Raw genomic sequence first — 17,446 nt, forward strand, 5'->3', positions numbered from 1 at the left:
TACTAATCATTTTAAGTACAAATTTTAGTTAAACGAGTTATTATTTTCAAATTATTTTTAAAATTATACTTATTTCATTTTATACACTATTTTTTAAATATAAAAACTATAATACCGTGTCCAACCCGTGTCTGTATCATATATTTTCAATAACCGACGTGTCCCGTGTCCGTGTCGTGTCGTATCCATGTCGCTGTGTCCGTGTCTGTGCATCATAGGTCATTAATGAAGGTGGTTGCTTATCGAAGAAGAAGATAGAAATTCCTTGCAAAGGGAAGAATGTAATGGTGGAAGAGAATGTTAATGACTTTTTCAGAGCCGGATTAAATAAATCTCCAAAGGTTGATTTGAATGCTTCGCCTTCTTCCAGGTCACTGGGAAGAAGCATCAACTCTGATAAAGCTATTCTAGATTTGGATCGGGATAAGCTTATTGAACAAATTTCGAAGAGGGAACTGGTGACAAGAGATACAATGAATTCTAAATAAGGTTGCAATGTCACAGATGTGAATAATGAAGGGTTAATTTCTGATCTGACGAATGTCCGAAATTGTGAATCTGCTGTCTTGGGTGATTGTGTGGAAATTCCTTTAGTTCCAGTTCGGACTGCAGTTGTTCCGCAACCGAACGCATGCAGGAAAAGAGAGAATATCAAAGTTTCTGATATGGATTTGGGAGATTTCATTTCTAAGGATTGCAATACAGTGAAGTTGCATGTACATAATGAGATGGAAAATTAAAAAAAGCTTTCAAATTCTCTGGTGATAAAAGTTTTTGGCGGTGAAGCCCCACTTCTTGTAATCAGCTCGGAACCTAAAAGATAGTGGTCTCAATTCGGTAATTTCCATCTTACAATGCTTGGAATGGGTTGGGTACTTTGTTCTTTTTTTGAACAAGAGCACTTGGAAGCAGTACTATCAAATGGCCCTTGGTTTATTAAGGGAAAAATCATTGGAGTTGATAAGTGGTCGCAAGATTTTTCACCAACTTCACTCAAAGGCTTAACGGCTCCTATATGGATTAGGTTGCCAAATCTCCCTCTTCACTGTTGGGATGAAATCAATATTTGTAGAATTGCTTCTATGGTTGGGAAACCTTACCTAATAGATGGCAACATGTTTTAGTGGGGGAGGAGAGAATTTGGAAAAATTTGTCCGAATTAAGCTGCATAGAAAATTGCCACTTGGAGTCTGGGTGGAGGGTAGCTCTGGAAAGTTCTACCAAAAAATTGAATACGAAAGAGTTCCTATTTTTTGCTTCAATTGTGGATTGATTGGTCATAGCAAGGTTGATTGTAAAACCAATAAGGTGGATATTGGAGACTCTTCTATCAATAAAGAGAAGAAGAATTTAAATCCTGTTTTACCATCTGTGGGCGAAGATAAACAGGATAAGGTAAATGGAGATAATATTAATGATAGTGTGGGCTACGGTCCTTGGTTAGTTGTTAACTGAGGGAGAAAGAACTCTACGAACTTCAAAAAAGTTAATCAAAAACCACAGAAGACCAATGTGTGGAAAAAAACTGAAGGGAAAAAATTGAATTCTACGGAGGCTCCAGTATTGGTCAATGAAGAATTGGTTCATACTTCTGTTCCGAATAGAACTGATGACATCCCAGATCATGTTGAAGCTGCTTGTTCTTTCCAGGAGGCAGGATTTGTGATGGGAAATAATTTTATCATTCATACAACTGATAACAAGTTCAATGCTCTCATAGATATAGTTGAAGAAGGTGAAATAGTGCAGGAAAAACTGGAAGAGGCAGTGTTATCCGTAGAACCTGTTGTTGGTGAAAAAGCAGATCCATTGCATCTGAATAGGGATTCTGGTATGGAGAGCAAAAAAGTTGGATTCACTCATTTCAAAAAGAAAAAGTCTAAACAATTGAGGGATCTTGGGCCTATTAGCTCTAATACAAGGAATAGAAGATTGGAGATGGAGCTCAAAAGTACTATGGGAATCTCATCCCCTCTATCTCATTAATGTCTTTGATAGCATTTTGGAGCTGTAGAGGAGCAAGAAAGAAATGTATTCTCTATACCTTAAAGAATTTGTTAAAATGTATGGTGTTTTCGTTTTGGGTTTGGTTGAGACCAAACTGTCAACTATTGATACTAAAGATATAAAAATGCTGATTGGTGATGGCTGGAATTTTTTCATTGTGCCTTCAGAAGGGTCGTCGGGTGGCATTATTATTTTATGGAATTCTTTTTTTGCTGATTTCCAAATTGCTGATTTTTTTTCTCAATGTGTTATTGGTGATTTGAAAATTAACAACAAGGGCATATGGAGGATTGCTTTTGTGTATGAAAATAAGGATATGTATAAAAGGAGGGAGCTTTGGGCAAAGTTGGAACTGCATTCTTCGGCCAATGCTCCAATGGTGGTGGGAGGTGACTTGAATTGTCTGACTACAAAGGAGGACAAAAGAGGCGGCAGAAGATTTCAATTTTCACAAGGGCCTAAGGTAATGAGTGCTTTTTCCTCTAATAATGACTAACATGAGGTAGGTTTCATAGGTCCAAGATTTACATGGTGCAACAACAAAGCTGGAGGAGCTCGTATTCTGGAGAGATTGGACATGTGCTTTCCTAACTCAACGACTTTAAACTCATCTCATCAAATGGTCGTTAGACATTTAGCTAGAATTTCTTCAGATCATAGCCCTGTTTTACTTAGCTTCATGGATTTTAAATCTGTGTCTAAGAAAATTATACGATTTGAGGATGTTTGGGCCTCAAATCAGGCATCCTCTTCTTTGGTAAAAAGGAATGGAATAAGGTGTATCAAGGCAGCTATGCTCAAATTATGAATACCAAATTCAGAAAAACTCTCAAAGCTCTTTTTTATTGGAGCAAGGCGAAACATAAAGATATGATTCTCTTAAAATACCACTTGTTGGACGAGATTATGGAACTTCAATCTAAGGAGTCAATTTCTGGACTTATGACGGAAGAAGAATGTTGGGCGCTGAAAAATAAAGTTAATGAACTTAATTCTACTATGGCTCGGCTGAATGACTGGTGGAGGCAGAGAGCTAAAGTAAAATAGTTGGTTGATGGTGATAGTAATACAAAGTTCTTCCACTCTTATGCTAGTGCTAGAAGGAATTCAAATAGCATTTTTAAAATAAAAAATGAGAATTGCATTTTGTTGGAAGAGCAAAAGCAAATAGAGGATGTTCTACTTCGGTTCTTCAATAAATAATGGAAGCATAGGGCATACCGAAGTAAATATTGCACTTGGTTATGATGGGATTTCATATTCGTTTATGAAAGGATATTGGAACATCATCAAAACTGATTTTCTGAATGCTATAAAATATTTTGTGTCATGGGAGTTGGATAAATGCTGGAAAGACACACTAATAGGTCTCATTCCTAAGGTGAGCAACAAATTGGTACCCCTCCAATTATAGACCAATTAGCTTCGGTCTACAAGGTGGCGGCTAAGGTGATCTTAAACAAGTTGATATGATAATGGTTATCCCTAAACTAGTCTCGGTGGAGCAGGCGGCATTCATCAAGGGAAGATCTCTTTCGGATCATGTGCTGGTTGCTCATGAAGTATTTCACAAATTCAGGTATTCTAAATCATCTAAGGACTTGTTTTGTTTAAAATCGATATGGAGCAAGCATATAATTCAATGAGTTGGCCAACTCTTAGGAAAGTTTTGGAGTATTTTTGCTTTCCTTCAAAGTTCTCAAAACTAATTTTGGAGTATGTGGAAGATCCTAGATTTTCATTGATTTTTGATGGAAATTTATCGGAGTGGATAGAAGCTAGGAGTGGATTTCGTCAAGGTTGTCCTTTATCTCCTATTTTATTCATTCTTTGTTCACAACTACTTACTAATGCTCTTAATCAAAGTGCTATTGGGATCAAAATTAGCCCGAGTGGCCCAAGGATTTCGCATTTATTATATGCAGATGATGTGATGATATTTTCTGAATCTACTAGGAAGGCGACAAAGGAGATCAAGGGTATTCTTACCGATTTCTGTAAGTGGACAGGGCAATGCATTAATGTTAAAAAATCAGCCATTTTGTTTGGCAAGTTTGTTAATAGAAAATGTAAGAAATCCATCACTCGCATTTTGGGATTCAAAGCAGTGAAAGAATTTGTTTATCTTGGTATAAAGATTGCTCTTAGAAGATTAGTAGTCGCATATTTTCATTTTATTGTTGAAAATGCCTTGAGGATGCTGAATGTTTGGGGAACCAAATTCATATCTCTTGCTGGCAAGTTCACTTTGGTCAAATTGGTATTGCAATCTTATCCAACTTTTCATAGTAATCATTCACTTGTTCCTATAAGTGTGCTTCATGAAATTGACAAGCTTTGTGAAGTTTTCTTTGGAATAAATCAAATGGAAGGTTGGGTGTCCATTATGTTAGCTGGGGTGAGTTGTGCAAACATCTGAAATGGGAAGGACTTGGACTGTTTTCTTCATGTGATAAAGCGGCTGCTCTTAGAACTAGACTAGCTTGGCGGTACTTACAGGGTAACAATTCATTATTACACAAATTACTTGCACCTAATTATGGAAAGATATTTGTTGCCGGAGAGAACAAGAAAGGTTGTTCAACTGCTTGGAAATTAATAATTGATGGAGGTAAGCTCCTCAACTCTATGGTGAGATAGTGCATTGCAAATGATTCTTCAATTGATGTTTATAGGGACATTTGGATCTTGAATAAATGCATCAACAAATGACCAACTTTTGTGGTGCCTCAAGAGGATGAAGTTGTTTTGCTGGATAAATATATCAGCAACAGAACCTGAAAAGTGGATGAACTTCTTAAATCATTTGGGTGTGAACTGGTAGAGCTGATAGTGCAAGTCAAAATAAATCAAGATGCTCAGGAAGACGTCTTGGAGCTGGTACACCATAACTCAGGAAAGTCAAAAGATGCGGCATCAGCAGGTTGAGACAAGGTTTTGCAAGTGGATGAAGAAAGCAAAGTTGATTTCTCGGGTAGAAATTTTCTGGTGGAGGCTTCTTAAGAATGCAATCCCTACATGTCAGTTTTTAGCCTATAGAAGATTGCAGAGAAATGATCTACGTCCTAGATGTTGTATTGAAGTTGAAAGTGTGGAGCATGTTGCCATCAGATGTTTTAAAGTAAGAGAAGTTTTCTTACTCTTAAACAAATGGGGTTTTGGGATCCCTTTATTTGATAATATTGAAAGCTGCTGCACGTGGTTGGAGCACATAATACTTGATGTAAGCAAAAATTTAGGGAGAGGGACCCAAATTTTTGCTAGAAAAGTTAAACCTTTCTAGATAATATAAAAAGCATAAAAAAGACAAATTAAACAAACTTTACTTATATAAAATAAAAGACTTACAACCATTGACTCTTACAAACGACACAAACACAAATTAAAGACATAAACTCCTAAAGTTGCTTTCCTTGAGAAGAAGGATACAGGTGGGGTGTAAACTTGCGGATAGAAGAAGAGGTTAGAAGCCGAGACGAAAGAGGAGAAGCTCGCAAGCTTTCCTAGAAGAGGAGTAGAAGAGATGGAACAAGCTCGCAAGTTTTTCCAACAAAACCCGCAGGTTTACATTTCCCATAATAACGCACATAACATGCTTCAAACAACCATAATACAGCTTATATTTATAGACAAGAGAGGGGAATACAAACAGCCCCAAAAACCCTTCATATTCTTAATTAAATAAGGGAAATGAAAAGCCAACAGTCAACTCCAGGAAACAAAGCACCATAGCCACGGAAAAGCCCCCCATCAGCCACGGGAAAACAGCCCAGGCGTAACCCGAAGAGGCAGCCGCAAAAAACCAAGGAGGCCCACACGAAACCGATGCACCAAGGCACGGGAAAGGCCACCCAGCACGGGAAACCAACAGCCAACCGGGGAAACCAAGGAGCCAAGGCACGGAAAACCTAAGAGCCATCCACGGGAAACGAATGGACAAGGGGAAGGAGAAGAGAAAAATTAATGAGCTACTAATAAATTAATAAGTGAACTAAAAACATAGCTCATAATGAGCTAACTCTTAGTTCAATAAATGAACTAAAAACTAGCTTAAAATGAGCTAAATCTTAGCTCAAAAATTAATGAGCTAGCAAGCTTAAGGGAAGTCAAAATCAATTTTTTTTGGTTTGATTTGACCCCCCGTTGTCTACATCAGACTCCCCTACTTGAGAACTCATCTTCTGGTGAGTTAACTTTGTTCTGAAAGCGTTGCATCAAGAGACACCATGGCTTGAGATTGCTCACTTGACACCAAGACTCAAATGACAACATGACTCAAAACAAAACTTTCATGATGACTAACATGACATCAAGACACACACGACTCATAAACCTAGGACTTCCTAACTCTGATACCAAAAATGATGTAAGTAAAAATTTGGGGAGAGGGACCCAAATTTTTGCTAGAAAAATTAAACATTTCTAGATAATATAAAAAGAATAAAAAGACAAATTAAACAAACTTTACTTATATAAAATAAAAGACTTACAACCATTGACTCTTACAAACGACACAAACAAAAATTAAAGACATAAATTCCTAAAGTTGCTTTCCTTGAGAAGAAGGATACAGGTGGGGTGTAAACTTGCAGATAGAAGAAGAGGTTAGAAGCCGAGACGAAAGAGGAGAAGCTCGCAAGTTTTCCTAGAAGAGGAGTAGAAGAGATGGAACAAGCTCGCAAGCTTTTCCAACAAAACCCGCAGGTTTACATTTCCCATAATAACGCACATAACATGCTTCAAACAACCATAATACAGCTTATATTTATAGACAAGAGAGGGGAATACAAACAGCCCCAAAAACCCTTCATATTCCTAATTAAGTAAGGGAAATGAAAAGCCAACAGTCAACTCCAGGAAACAAAGCACCATAGCCACGGAAAAGCCCCCCATCAGCCACGGGAAAACAGCCCAGGCGGAATCCGAAGAGGCAGCCGCAAAAAACCAAGGAGGCCCGCACGGAACCGAAGCACCAAGGCACAGGAAAGGCCACCTAGCACGGAAAACCAGCAACCAACCGGGGAAACCAAGGAGCCAAGGCACGAAAAACCCAAGAGCCATCCACGGAAAACGAATGGACAAGGGGAAGTAGAAGAGACAAAAATTAATGAGCTACTAATAAATTAATAAGTGAACTAAAAACATAGCTCATAATGAGCTAACTCTTAGTTCAATAAATGAACTAAAAACAAGCTCAAAATGAGCTAAATCTTAGTTCAAAAATTAATGAGCTAGCAAGCTCAAGGGAAGTCAAAACCAATTTTTTTGGGTTTGATTTAACCGCCCCCCTCCCCCTTGTCGACATCAATACTTCATAATTGTATGCTTCTTAATCTTTTTTGCAATGCGATATTTTTATCTTGGAAGGCTAGAAACAGGTTCATTCATGAAAGAGTTGAAGAAAGCACATCTGTTATTGCGTCAAATGACATGAGCTACACTTCAACATCCAAGATGTTTTATAATTTTAACTCGGTCAGTTGGGATGCTAACCAGTCATTTAGGTTGTCTAATATTTAGCATCCCCCTCCACCTGATTGGTTGAAAATCAATGTTGATGCTTCACTTGGATCATCTTATAGAGCTGGAATATGAGGTATTTTCTGAGACAGAAGGCAGGTTTTTGATGGCTTTTGGAAGATCTTGTATACATTGGGACATTTCTCAATTAGAAATCTTAGCTATCAAATATCTAAAAAAGGTGATTAGAGACTGGATGTTCAAATATAAATGTGTTATTGTTGAAAGTGATAATTCTAATGTCATTAGAATTCTTCAACAAGCAATGGTGGACGGGTTCAAGGAAATGGAAGACTTCGACTACTTCAACGAATTCAACTATGTAATTTTCAAATGTATAGATAGAAGTAGTAATAAGTTAGCCGACATGTGTTCTAACTTTGCTCTTATTAGCAATTTCGTTTGGGAAGATCTTTGCTTGAATAAGATTTATCCTTCTTTCTTGAATTTGTTAAAGGAGGAATCATCTTTGTAGTTACCTTTGTTCTTTTGATTAATGCAATTTATTGTTTTCTATAAAAAAATAAAAAACATGAGATATCTAAAACATGTACTCTTATTGATAACTTGATTGCCCAAAGTCATAATACCGTACTAGATTTATTACTACTGAAATTATACTTCATGTATTTGATTTTAAATTTACTCAAACGAAAAACCTTTAGACTCTAAGGTTGAGCTCTATAATTCAAGCTTAAATTCAACGCCCTTTCTAGTCTTATCAACAAGAAGAATAGCATCAACAAAAAACATACAATAGGGTACGTCCTCTTGCCAATGTCTAGTAAGAACATCCATGACTAAAGCAAAAAGATATGGGCTTAATGCAGATCCTTTTTGTAATCCAACTAAATAGGAAAATACTTGGTCAAACCACTTTATGTTTGAACACACGTAACAACTCCTGCGTACATATCTGACTTGAATATAAACAATATTAACTCTTTCTTTTCTAAAACTAACCATAGCACTTCTGTGGAAACTTTATCATATTCTTTCTCTAAATAAATAAATATCATAAGTAGATCATTGTTATTCTCTATATATTTTATTAGGAATTTGATCTCCACACATTATAAACAACAATAATGAAGAGAAAATATAGCAGAAATCAATGAGAAAAAAATAAGAGATATTGGCATAACAAACCAAAATACAAGTTTATCTACTATTCGAGAGGTAGATCGTCTCTCCCAAATCCTAGGTGCCACTAAGGAACTACTCCAAAGAAAATTATAGCAAAACACAATTCACATAATGAAAGTAAAATAACATAATTAACCCTAAATTAACCTTCATAATTCCCTCACAAATCTGAATTCAAATCAACCCTCTTCCCCTAAATAAACCTTTCATAATTCTCTCCCAAATCTGAATTCAAATTAGTCCTCTTTCCCTAAATAAGCTTTCCTAATTCCCTCATAATTTTGATTTTTTGTGGTAAGTAATTAAAGGTGGAATTAATCCCCTTTGATCTCCCCCTTTCTTCTTGCCATTTGCCCAACCTAGTGGGGCCCACAGGCTCAGCCGGTTCATTAATATTCCTCCCAAAGAGTCACCTTGTCCTCAAGGTTGAATGAAGGAAACTGCTATTGAATCATCTGGTATGGTTCCCATGTTACTTCATAGTCGAACAAATTTTTGCACTCGATCAGCACTTCTCTAGATCCTACTATCGAGCGCACTCCTTTCACTTCCATTGGCTCCAGAATCACCTCCATCTCTTCTGTCAAGGTCATTGGCTGCGTCATTGATGGACTATGGTCTCCAATAACTTTCCTCAGTCGGGACACATGAATACTAGGTGTATGATGGATGTAGGGGTATCTCCAAACGATACGCCATGGCACCAATCCTCTCCACAACCTCGTAAGGCCTATAATATCATGGAGATAACTTTTTATTAAAAGTATGAGATGCGCCAAGGGTGGGGGGGAGGTGAATTGGAAATTTTTGTAATGAAGAAACAATCCTAAACAAGAGTTCTAATTTTTTTTTTTAAATTTTTTTAACCAAAACTTAACTTGATATGGAAGCGAATGATTAAAACATGATTGCAACATAAGTGGTGAAATTTTAAATCACACAACAAAGATTTAGCATAGAATTTTCACCAAACAATTATAGCAAATGTAAGATGCAAAACATAAGTAAAGTGAAGTAAACGGAAAAAGCACATCAAAAGATTTATACTGGTTCGGTCACTTGACATACGTCCACTCCCCGGAGTCTTCCACTCTGGAAATTTCACAACTCAAAAGTAATTCTCCTTTTGCCCCCATAACAAGGCGGAGAAGCCTTTACAAAACCTCACTTTTACCTTCCCCGGTGTGGCGGAGTACCAACCGCTATGTCACTATCCTCCCGGTGACGGCAACAAACCTTCTCGTTTTTCTCCCTCCTGGAGAAGGCAGAGTACCTTTGAGGACATGGACCTTGAAGGCTCTCCCCCTTAGAGAGTTCCCACAAGATTTTTTTGGGCCATAGGAGGAGCAAGCGTGCAGCAGGCTTGAAACAACTGTGTGATCCCCTCACACTCCTCCCTCACAAACTCACATTCTCCTTCCTCTCACAAACCAAAAAATCTCACCAAGTAGCTTCCTCTCAAGAGTTCCCCCTCCTGTCACGTTCCTCTCTCTTATTATGTTTCAAAAGGAAAAAAGTATCATATATAAATCAGGCTCCAAGAAACTCTAAATCTTCAATTTAGACATTTCTGTTCATACAATATGATCCAAGATCGTGCAGTACGATCAGTTCAAAACAACATTCATCTTGGTACAAAGGAGTAAGAATAGGCAATTTTCCTGAACACTACCGTACAGTACGATACAAATATCGTCCAGTACGATATGTTATATTTCTTCTGTTCGTACAGGACGAATGCTGAGAAGACCAAAACTCGTCTATGTTCATCATCTAGTACTATCCAATTCGTACAGTATGATCTGTTAAAAGCTTCAGGTCATTCGGTACGATATTTACATCGTCCAATACGACTAGTTCAAAAATCAAGGGATCATCCGGTACGATGTTCGGGACGATCAAAAACAATCTCGATTCATCATAAGGTACGATCCATGTTGTACAATATGATCACCAATCAGTAATTAATCCTTGATTTAATTGACTAATCACGTGGGTTAATTTAAGTAAGTATTCAAATATTCGTACTGTACGATTCAATCGTACAGTATGATCAGTTCAAAATTCAAGGTGAGGAGTGTCTCTGCCATTAAGGATTTTGAAGGGTGTAGTTCGCACTGCACTATGGTAGGATATTTTGTACCAGTAATCTGCCCAAGGTAATCACTTCACCCAGGTATTGGTTGTTTCTTATACAAAACACCTTGAGTTTCCACACTCCTATTCATAACCTCGGTCTTCCCATACAGATGAATATTGATAGGTGAGACTCCTTCCTTTGAGATGATAGCATGCTAGTGTTCCTATGGAGGAGGCTACAACTAAACCAGTTGGAACACTTCTCGAAACTGCTGTAGGAGTGGCTGAACTATATCTGATGCTTCTATCTTCGCTCCATCCTCTTTTCCTTCCAAATTTTGCAGCTCCACTAAAAATTTGACCATCTTGCTGACTTTCCCTTCTCAAAGCCTCACAGTCCATAACTAAGGGAACGCACAATGGCATTATGTAGGGCTTCCCCATACAACTGGATAACTCATCCACGACCTTCTTCTTGATCCTTAGTCGATATTGGATCTCAAAATCATATATAACCTAACAGTTTCTAAAGCCACCTATGATGCTCCTCTGTAACCATCATTTGCTTTAGAAGAAACTTTAGGCTTCTTTCATTAGTCTTGACAATGAAATGTCGCCATGAGCTTGGGTCCACTATATTCACCTTAAGTTTCAATATATCAGAATCTTAAGGTCCTGGCTTAGGAAATCCCGTAGAATTAGAAAAGCTTTTCTCAGTCTCATAGCATTCTTTAATTTTGAGTGTATAATTATTTCAATATGCTTATTTATTAAATAAATCTGAATTTAGCTATATTTTTATAAGGCCTAGTTATGCTAGTTATGACCTTCATCCATCACTTAAGCAAACTTGAACATTAGCTTTTCCTGTAGTTGCTGTCTTGCTAAATCATATAGTAAATATATGTGTGAACCCAAAACTAAAGTTATTTATTTTGTAGGATTGTTGTTTTGGACGTGAATCATATTCCAGTATACATGAGGTATGGTTTAGAAAGGGGGTGTGGTAGCTTTCGAGCCTTGCTTGCTGTATTTTATGCATGCAGTTAGTATATATTGTGACAAACTATAGAGGAATTTTGTAAAAGAAAGAAAAATGATCACTCTTCTTGCCGCATGGCTAAAACGTGTCTTGTGCTACCTAGTGAGTTGATAAGATGCTACAAAGCTGAGAAATGTCTCGGGCAAATTAATGAGTCAAAAAGGTGGCATCTAAGAGGTTATTATAGTGGAGGTGATTCTTTGCATGTAGGTCGAGTGGCCCTAGAGTCATATTGATGTTGCTAGGAGTTTCCATTTAATTAGATGTTAGCTATGGTGCTAGTGCCCATTGTCAATTAAGAGCAATTTCTAATTTTAGTGTCCGTTATCATTTAAGAGCAATTTCTAATAAAATAATGTGAGGTCATGATTATGTTGTGTGAGGAGATCCATGATGAGTGTAGGGGCGGTTTTCATAGGTTTTTGGTGTAGACTATTGTTCGTACCATGGTGGTGGGTGTTGCTATTAATGCTTTAAGGTGTGTTAAGTGTATGACAAGCATCATAATTGGGTGAAATTCCATGAGAGGATTTTCAATGGGTGTAGGTGAAAGGATTGTGATGGGTTGGTGTTGGTGCTTTTATTTTCATTGTAACACAAATTATCTTGAGACCGGTCATATATACTGTACATCATTTAGCCTTCCCTTTATAGTGAATTTATCCTAGGATTGGGTTTAATGGGTTACGTTATTTCATTGGATGTTATCACCTCATTGATGTGCAAATGAAAGATTGAAGGTGCCTATTCATCAAGATAACTACCTCCTTTGAGAAAGTAATCTTGAAAGAACATAGCTGGTATGAAGCTTCCATCCAAAACAAAAGAGGGGTGTATTTTTTAGGTGTGGTGGGAGGGTGGTTTACATGATTACCGTTTTATTTGGTTTTCAAACTCAATATTATAACATTGAATATGATATATGATATGAATATTGCTTTTGGATCAGGTTTCATAAAGCTTTTGTTACTTTCTTAAAAAAAATGCTCATATCATAAAGAATTCTAATTAAACACTAGTTTGTCTTATATCATATTCCAAATATAATCAACAACCCAAGCATTTACGTCAAGCCATTTGAAAGTTCTACACATTGAAATTGCAATTAAGTTATGCAATTGGAGCTCTTAACTGGGATTAATTGATGCATCCAATTGATGATTACATATTCATGAAATTGAGTATGTAGCTGGTTTTAGCAATGTTCTGAGTTTGCACTCTTACCATTGAAATCTAAGTTACACACACACACACACACACACACACACACACACACATATATATATATATATATATATATATATATATATATATATATATATATATAAAATTTACCAGCATGGTTTTGATTGGTATTAGAATGTGGACTATTGAAACTCTCATATATAGATTTATTGCATGTTTCCTCTTTTTAATGAGTTGTACTGTTTCCTAGTATCCAATTGCATCTAACTTTTTTGTGTGGTATGGCTTATGCCTTCCAGATTTTGATGGAAGATGAAAAGAGATCTTTGGCTAAAGTTAAACGAGTTTGTCAAAATTCGATGCAACAAAAACTAGGAAAATCTGCTAAATTACAGGAGCGGCATTTTACTGCCAGTGATTTGGAAAGAGTGGTGGTAGATCCAAATGAGGCAGCTGTAACCGATTCTCCCCAAAATGAAGTAATTATCCCAACAAAAAGTAGGAACCGTCGTAAGATGGATTTGCAGAAAGCTTTAGCAAGAAAGGAATCAAAATCCAGTGAAAGTGGTGTAGAGGAACATCCGGACAAATACCCATTCAGTAACAGACCATATGAACTAAAGGTCATTTGAGCTGCTTCTCCCTCTGATAAATTTTCATTTGAAGCTCTTCTTATGTTGAGTTTGTTTATAAATACAGGAAACACTTTGTCACTGCTTATCATCTCAACTACTACGTAGATGGTGTAAATTTGAATGGTTTTACAGTGCTATTGATTACCCATGGTTTGCCAAAAGTGAGTTTGTTGAGTACTTAAATCATGTTAGACTCGGTCACATTCCCAGGCTTACACGTGTTGAGTGGGGGGTAATAAGAAGGTACATTTTTTTTTCCTTTTGGGTTTTGTGATGCCTTGTTTCAACCACTAATTTTGTGAATTTGCTGCAGTTCTCTCGGCAAACCACGCCGGTTGTCCAGCCGGTTCCTACAGCAGGAGCGGGAGAAGTTAGAACAATATCGGGAATCAGTTAGATCTCATTATGCTGAGGTCCGCGCTGGTGTAACTGAAGGATTGCCTGCTGATTTGGCTCGTCCCCTTTCAGTTGGACAGCGAGTTATTGCCTGCCACCCAAGAATGAGAGAAGTTCGTGATGGGAGTATCTTAACTGTGGATCGTAACCGGTGCAGGGTTCAATTTGATAGACCTGAACTGGGAGTTGAATTTGTAATGGTGAGATTTTTTTTTCTTTATAATAAATGTTCCCTTCGGTTGCGTCTCCTTGTTATTTCTAAATTATATTATTTTTTACAAGGTTTACTCTTGGAACTTTTTGATTGTCACTTCCTTTTTTTGTGACACTTCTAAATCACGTACTAATAATCTGATACGTTAGAACTTTCTAATAGAAGTATGAAAAATCAGAACTACATTCTATGTTCAATGGCTGCAATGCATACAAAGACGTTGAAATGCATCATTCTTCTTTTCAAATTCAAACTCAATATGTTGCATGCTAAGTTCAACTGGGTTGGCTTGTCTATAGGGTAGAGTCTTAAGTCCTACTTTTTCAAGACCGTTTCTCTGTGAAATAAAGGCTATGTTTGACAAGGCTTGTATTTTACAAATTCTGAAAATTTCAAAAAGAAATTTTGTATGCCACCTTGCTTATAGGATAGGGTCATAAGCATCACTTTTGTAAGGTCAATTCTGGCTAAAGTCGACAAAGCTTATGCCTTATGGAAAATATCTACAAAATAAATTCAAAGAAATCAAAAATAAATTATGATTTTTAATTACCTTTGATATAATCAAACTAGCTAAGCATCAATGTGCATTGGGAATCAAATACTCAATGGTAAATCTCACAAAAATATTTTTTTAACATTTGTATCAAGGCTTCAAGGCCTCATACAAAGAAAACTTATTTTTAACAAGCAAACTCTCGGGGCTACCTTACCAATATTGCAGGCTATTAGTTCCAAACTTAATCCTCTACAAAAAAGCAGGTAGAGTCGATAAGGTTCAAATGAATATAATTAAATCAACCACCCTTATTATGAGCATAAATATTACACATTATAATTGGACGGATTTATTATTAAAATCAAGCTCTTAAACTAAACATATATTATAATCACTCTTTTTCTTGATGTTGGCCACATTAACAAGAAATCTCAATTGAAGGGAGTTTTAGTAGAAAAAATGCCTTCAAATTCTAAAGAAAACAACTTTGTGTTTAAATCACGATAAAAATATGAAATCTATAATAAATCTAAAGAATTAAAAAATCCTTAAACACTAAGTAGCCACTCCAAACATAGAGCCATGGTTTAAAATTGCACAATAAGAGGCGCACCTCAACGCAATTTTAAACTTTTAAGCCTCAAAGCCTACGCAATGAAAGTAGGCATTGAGGCGTACACCTCAAGTTCACTGAGGCGCGCCTTGAGGCGCACCTCGCCTCAAGTTTTAGAGGAGCCTTCCTTTTAAATTTAAAAAAAAAAAAGCTCGGTACAACTCGGTATATGCTCGGTACCGCTAGGTACATGCTCGGTACTGCTTGGTACATGCTCGGTATCACTAGGTACATGCTCGGTATCTTTCCATACAAACAACTTACGAACTTTAAAAATAAGCAGAACTTCAAAATTACCCCAGGCAGGTCGAACCCCGCCTGGGGGCAGCGCCCCCTTGGACCCCCGGCTGCCTGGCATATTGTTGTATTCATCATCTTTAGTAATAGTTGTTAGTGTTATTTTGCTTCTTCATTAGTGCATGCTTTGTATGAGTTTTCTTCATGAGTGCATGCTTTGATTGAGAGACATTGGACTCTATAGGAGAGGAGGAAGGGGAGAGAGCAGTTTGTCATAATGATGATTCAAATGAAGAATTTCATAGTCGTATTATTGGGATATTTTGATTTCACTTCATATCTTGTGCTTTTTTATGTTTTATATTTTTTACTCATTAGTATCTAAAAAAGTTATCATTTTATATTTACACAATCTTTTGATTTTGAGGCTTACGCCTCAAAATGCCTTGAGGCTTACGCCTCGCCTCACGAACAAAAAATGCCTCAATACTCAATCACGCACTTTTAAACATTGCATAGAGCAATCAACTATCCAACTCGTTCATCCATCCGCCAATGATTTTGAGAATGATTAAAGCTCACAAAAAGTCTATCATTTCAATTGTATCTATATGATTAAAAAACTTTTTCACGATAAAGGACCTATCACATGGACTCAATTGGATAGGTTTTCCAAAATGACACCATTATATTATAGTAAAGGCCAATGTTTGGATGCTTCTCATTGGATCAATGAGTTATGATCAATAATGTGCACTTGATAGGGCACGAATTTCTCTGTTAGCCATAGTTGGCTTGAAATTGGCCTCTTAAACCTATATTCACTCTAGGGTCTATAGGTCCCCCTTGGACGATGCAATACACGAATCACTAAATCGGGTTGGATTAACTATTCTTGCTGACTATGTAGACCAATATGCCAACTTGAGATAATGGAACCATAAGATCTTGATTGAGTTTGTCATTATTTCCTACCATTCGCTCTAAGCTAATGGTGTTATATTTTTCTCTTTTGTAAATCACATCATTACTACTATATGCTACATAGGGCTTAATGACTAGCCTTAATCGAATGTTCTCTCATGTGATTGAGAGGGTAATTAATTATAGGGGCTTATGCTCATGGGAAACCTTTAACAAAATTATAATGCCCTTGCAAAATAAAGTTGACAGGTCTAAGTAGTGTCTTATCCAATATTTAATCAGTCTTTTAAAAATTTAACCTAAAAATACTCATTAATAGAGCCAAGTGAAATTTTTTAGAGCCTACGCAAGTATAAGTTGGGTTGGTAAGTTTTATGCTAGTACTAAATAGGCTATATTCGGTGTTGATCTACTTGGAGATCTTTTATATGTCCATGGACTTTCTAAATAATATACAACACTGCTATATTTCTTTTGCAAAAGACAAGCTGCCAATATAATGGAATTAAACGCAAAAGTAATGTTAGTTTAATCACAAGTGGAGATTTAATCATTGTTAGTTGATGCCTATTGATGGAGAGGATGATCCGTTGGTTGTTTTAGTCATTGTGATCTCTTTGTATGTGCCCTTTGAACTCCTTGCATGTTTTGATAGAGTACACATTGGAGCCTCATATTGGATACTAGTGTAATTTGGAGAGTGGTAGGAAGATCTTAAATGTTGGAAGACATTCTCTTACTTGTGGTATATATGAACACAACGTTTAAAATTGCGCAATAAAAGGCGCGCCTTGAGGCGCGCCTCAGCGCATTTTCGACCAATTAAGCCTCAAAGCCTACGCAATAAGTTTAGTTTATGAGGCTTACGCCAAGTTTACTGAGGCGCACCATAAGGCGCGCCTCGCCTCATATATTTAAGGCGTCGCCTTTTTAAAATTTAACCTAATTT

The 17,446-nt window shown here is 36.8% G+C and overlaps 1 protein-coding gene across 6 annotated transcripts in view; it reads left to right on the forward strand.

The window, feature by feature from the left end:
• Positions 1 to 17,446, forward strand: part of LOC110111655 (protein ALWAYS EARLY 2) — a 105,849-nt gene that overhangs the window by 70,899 nt on the left and 17,504 nt on the right. For all 6 annotated transcript variants that reach the window (XM_020843625.2, XM_020843628.2, XM_020843627.2 and 3 more), the window contains 3 exons: positions 13,279 to 13,602; positions 13,679 to 13,857; positions 13,928 to 14,210. In XM_020843625.2, coding sequence (XP_020699284.1) covers positions 13,279 to 13,602; positions 13,679 to 13,857; positions 13,928 to 14,210 — 786 coding nt within the window. The remainder of the gene's footprint in view (positions 1 to 13,278; positions 13,603 to 13,678; positions 13,858 to 13,927; positions 14,211 to 17,446) is intronic.

This window comes from Dendrobium catenatum, unplaced genomic scaffold, assembly GCF_001605985.2.
Source record: "Dendrobium catenatum unplaced genomic scaffold, ASM160598v2 fragScaff_scaffold_72, whole genome shotgun sequence".
In the NCBI taxonomy this organism is placed as follows: domain Eukaryota; kingdom Viridiplantae; phylum Streptophyta; class Magnoliopsida; order Asparagales; family Orchidaceae; genus Dendrobium; species Dendrobium catenatum.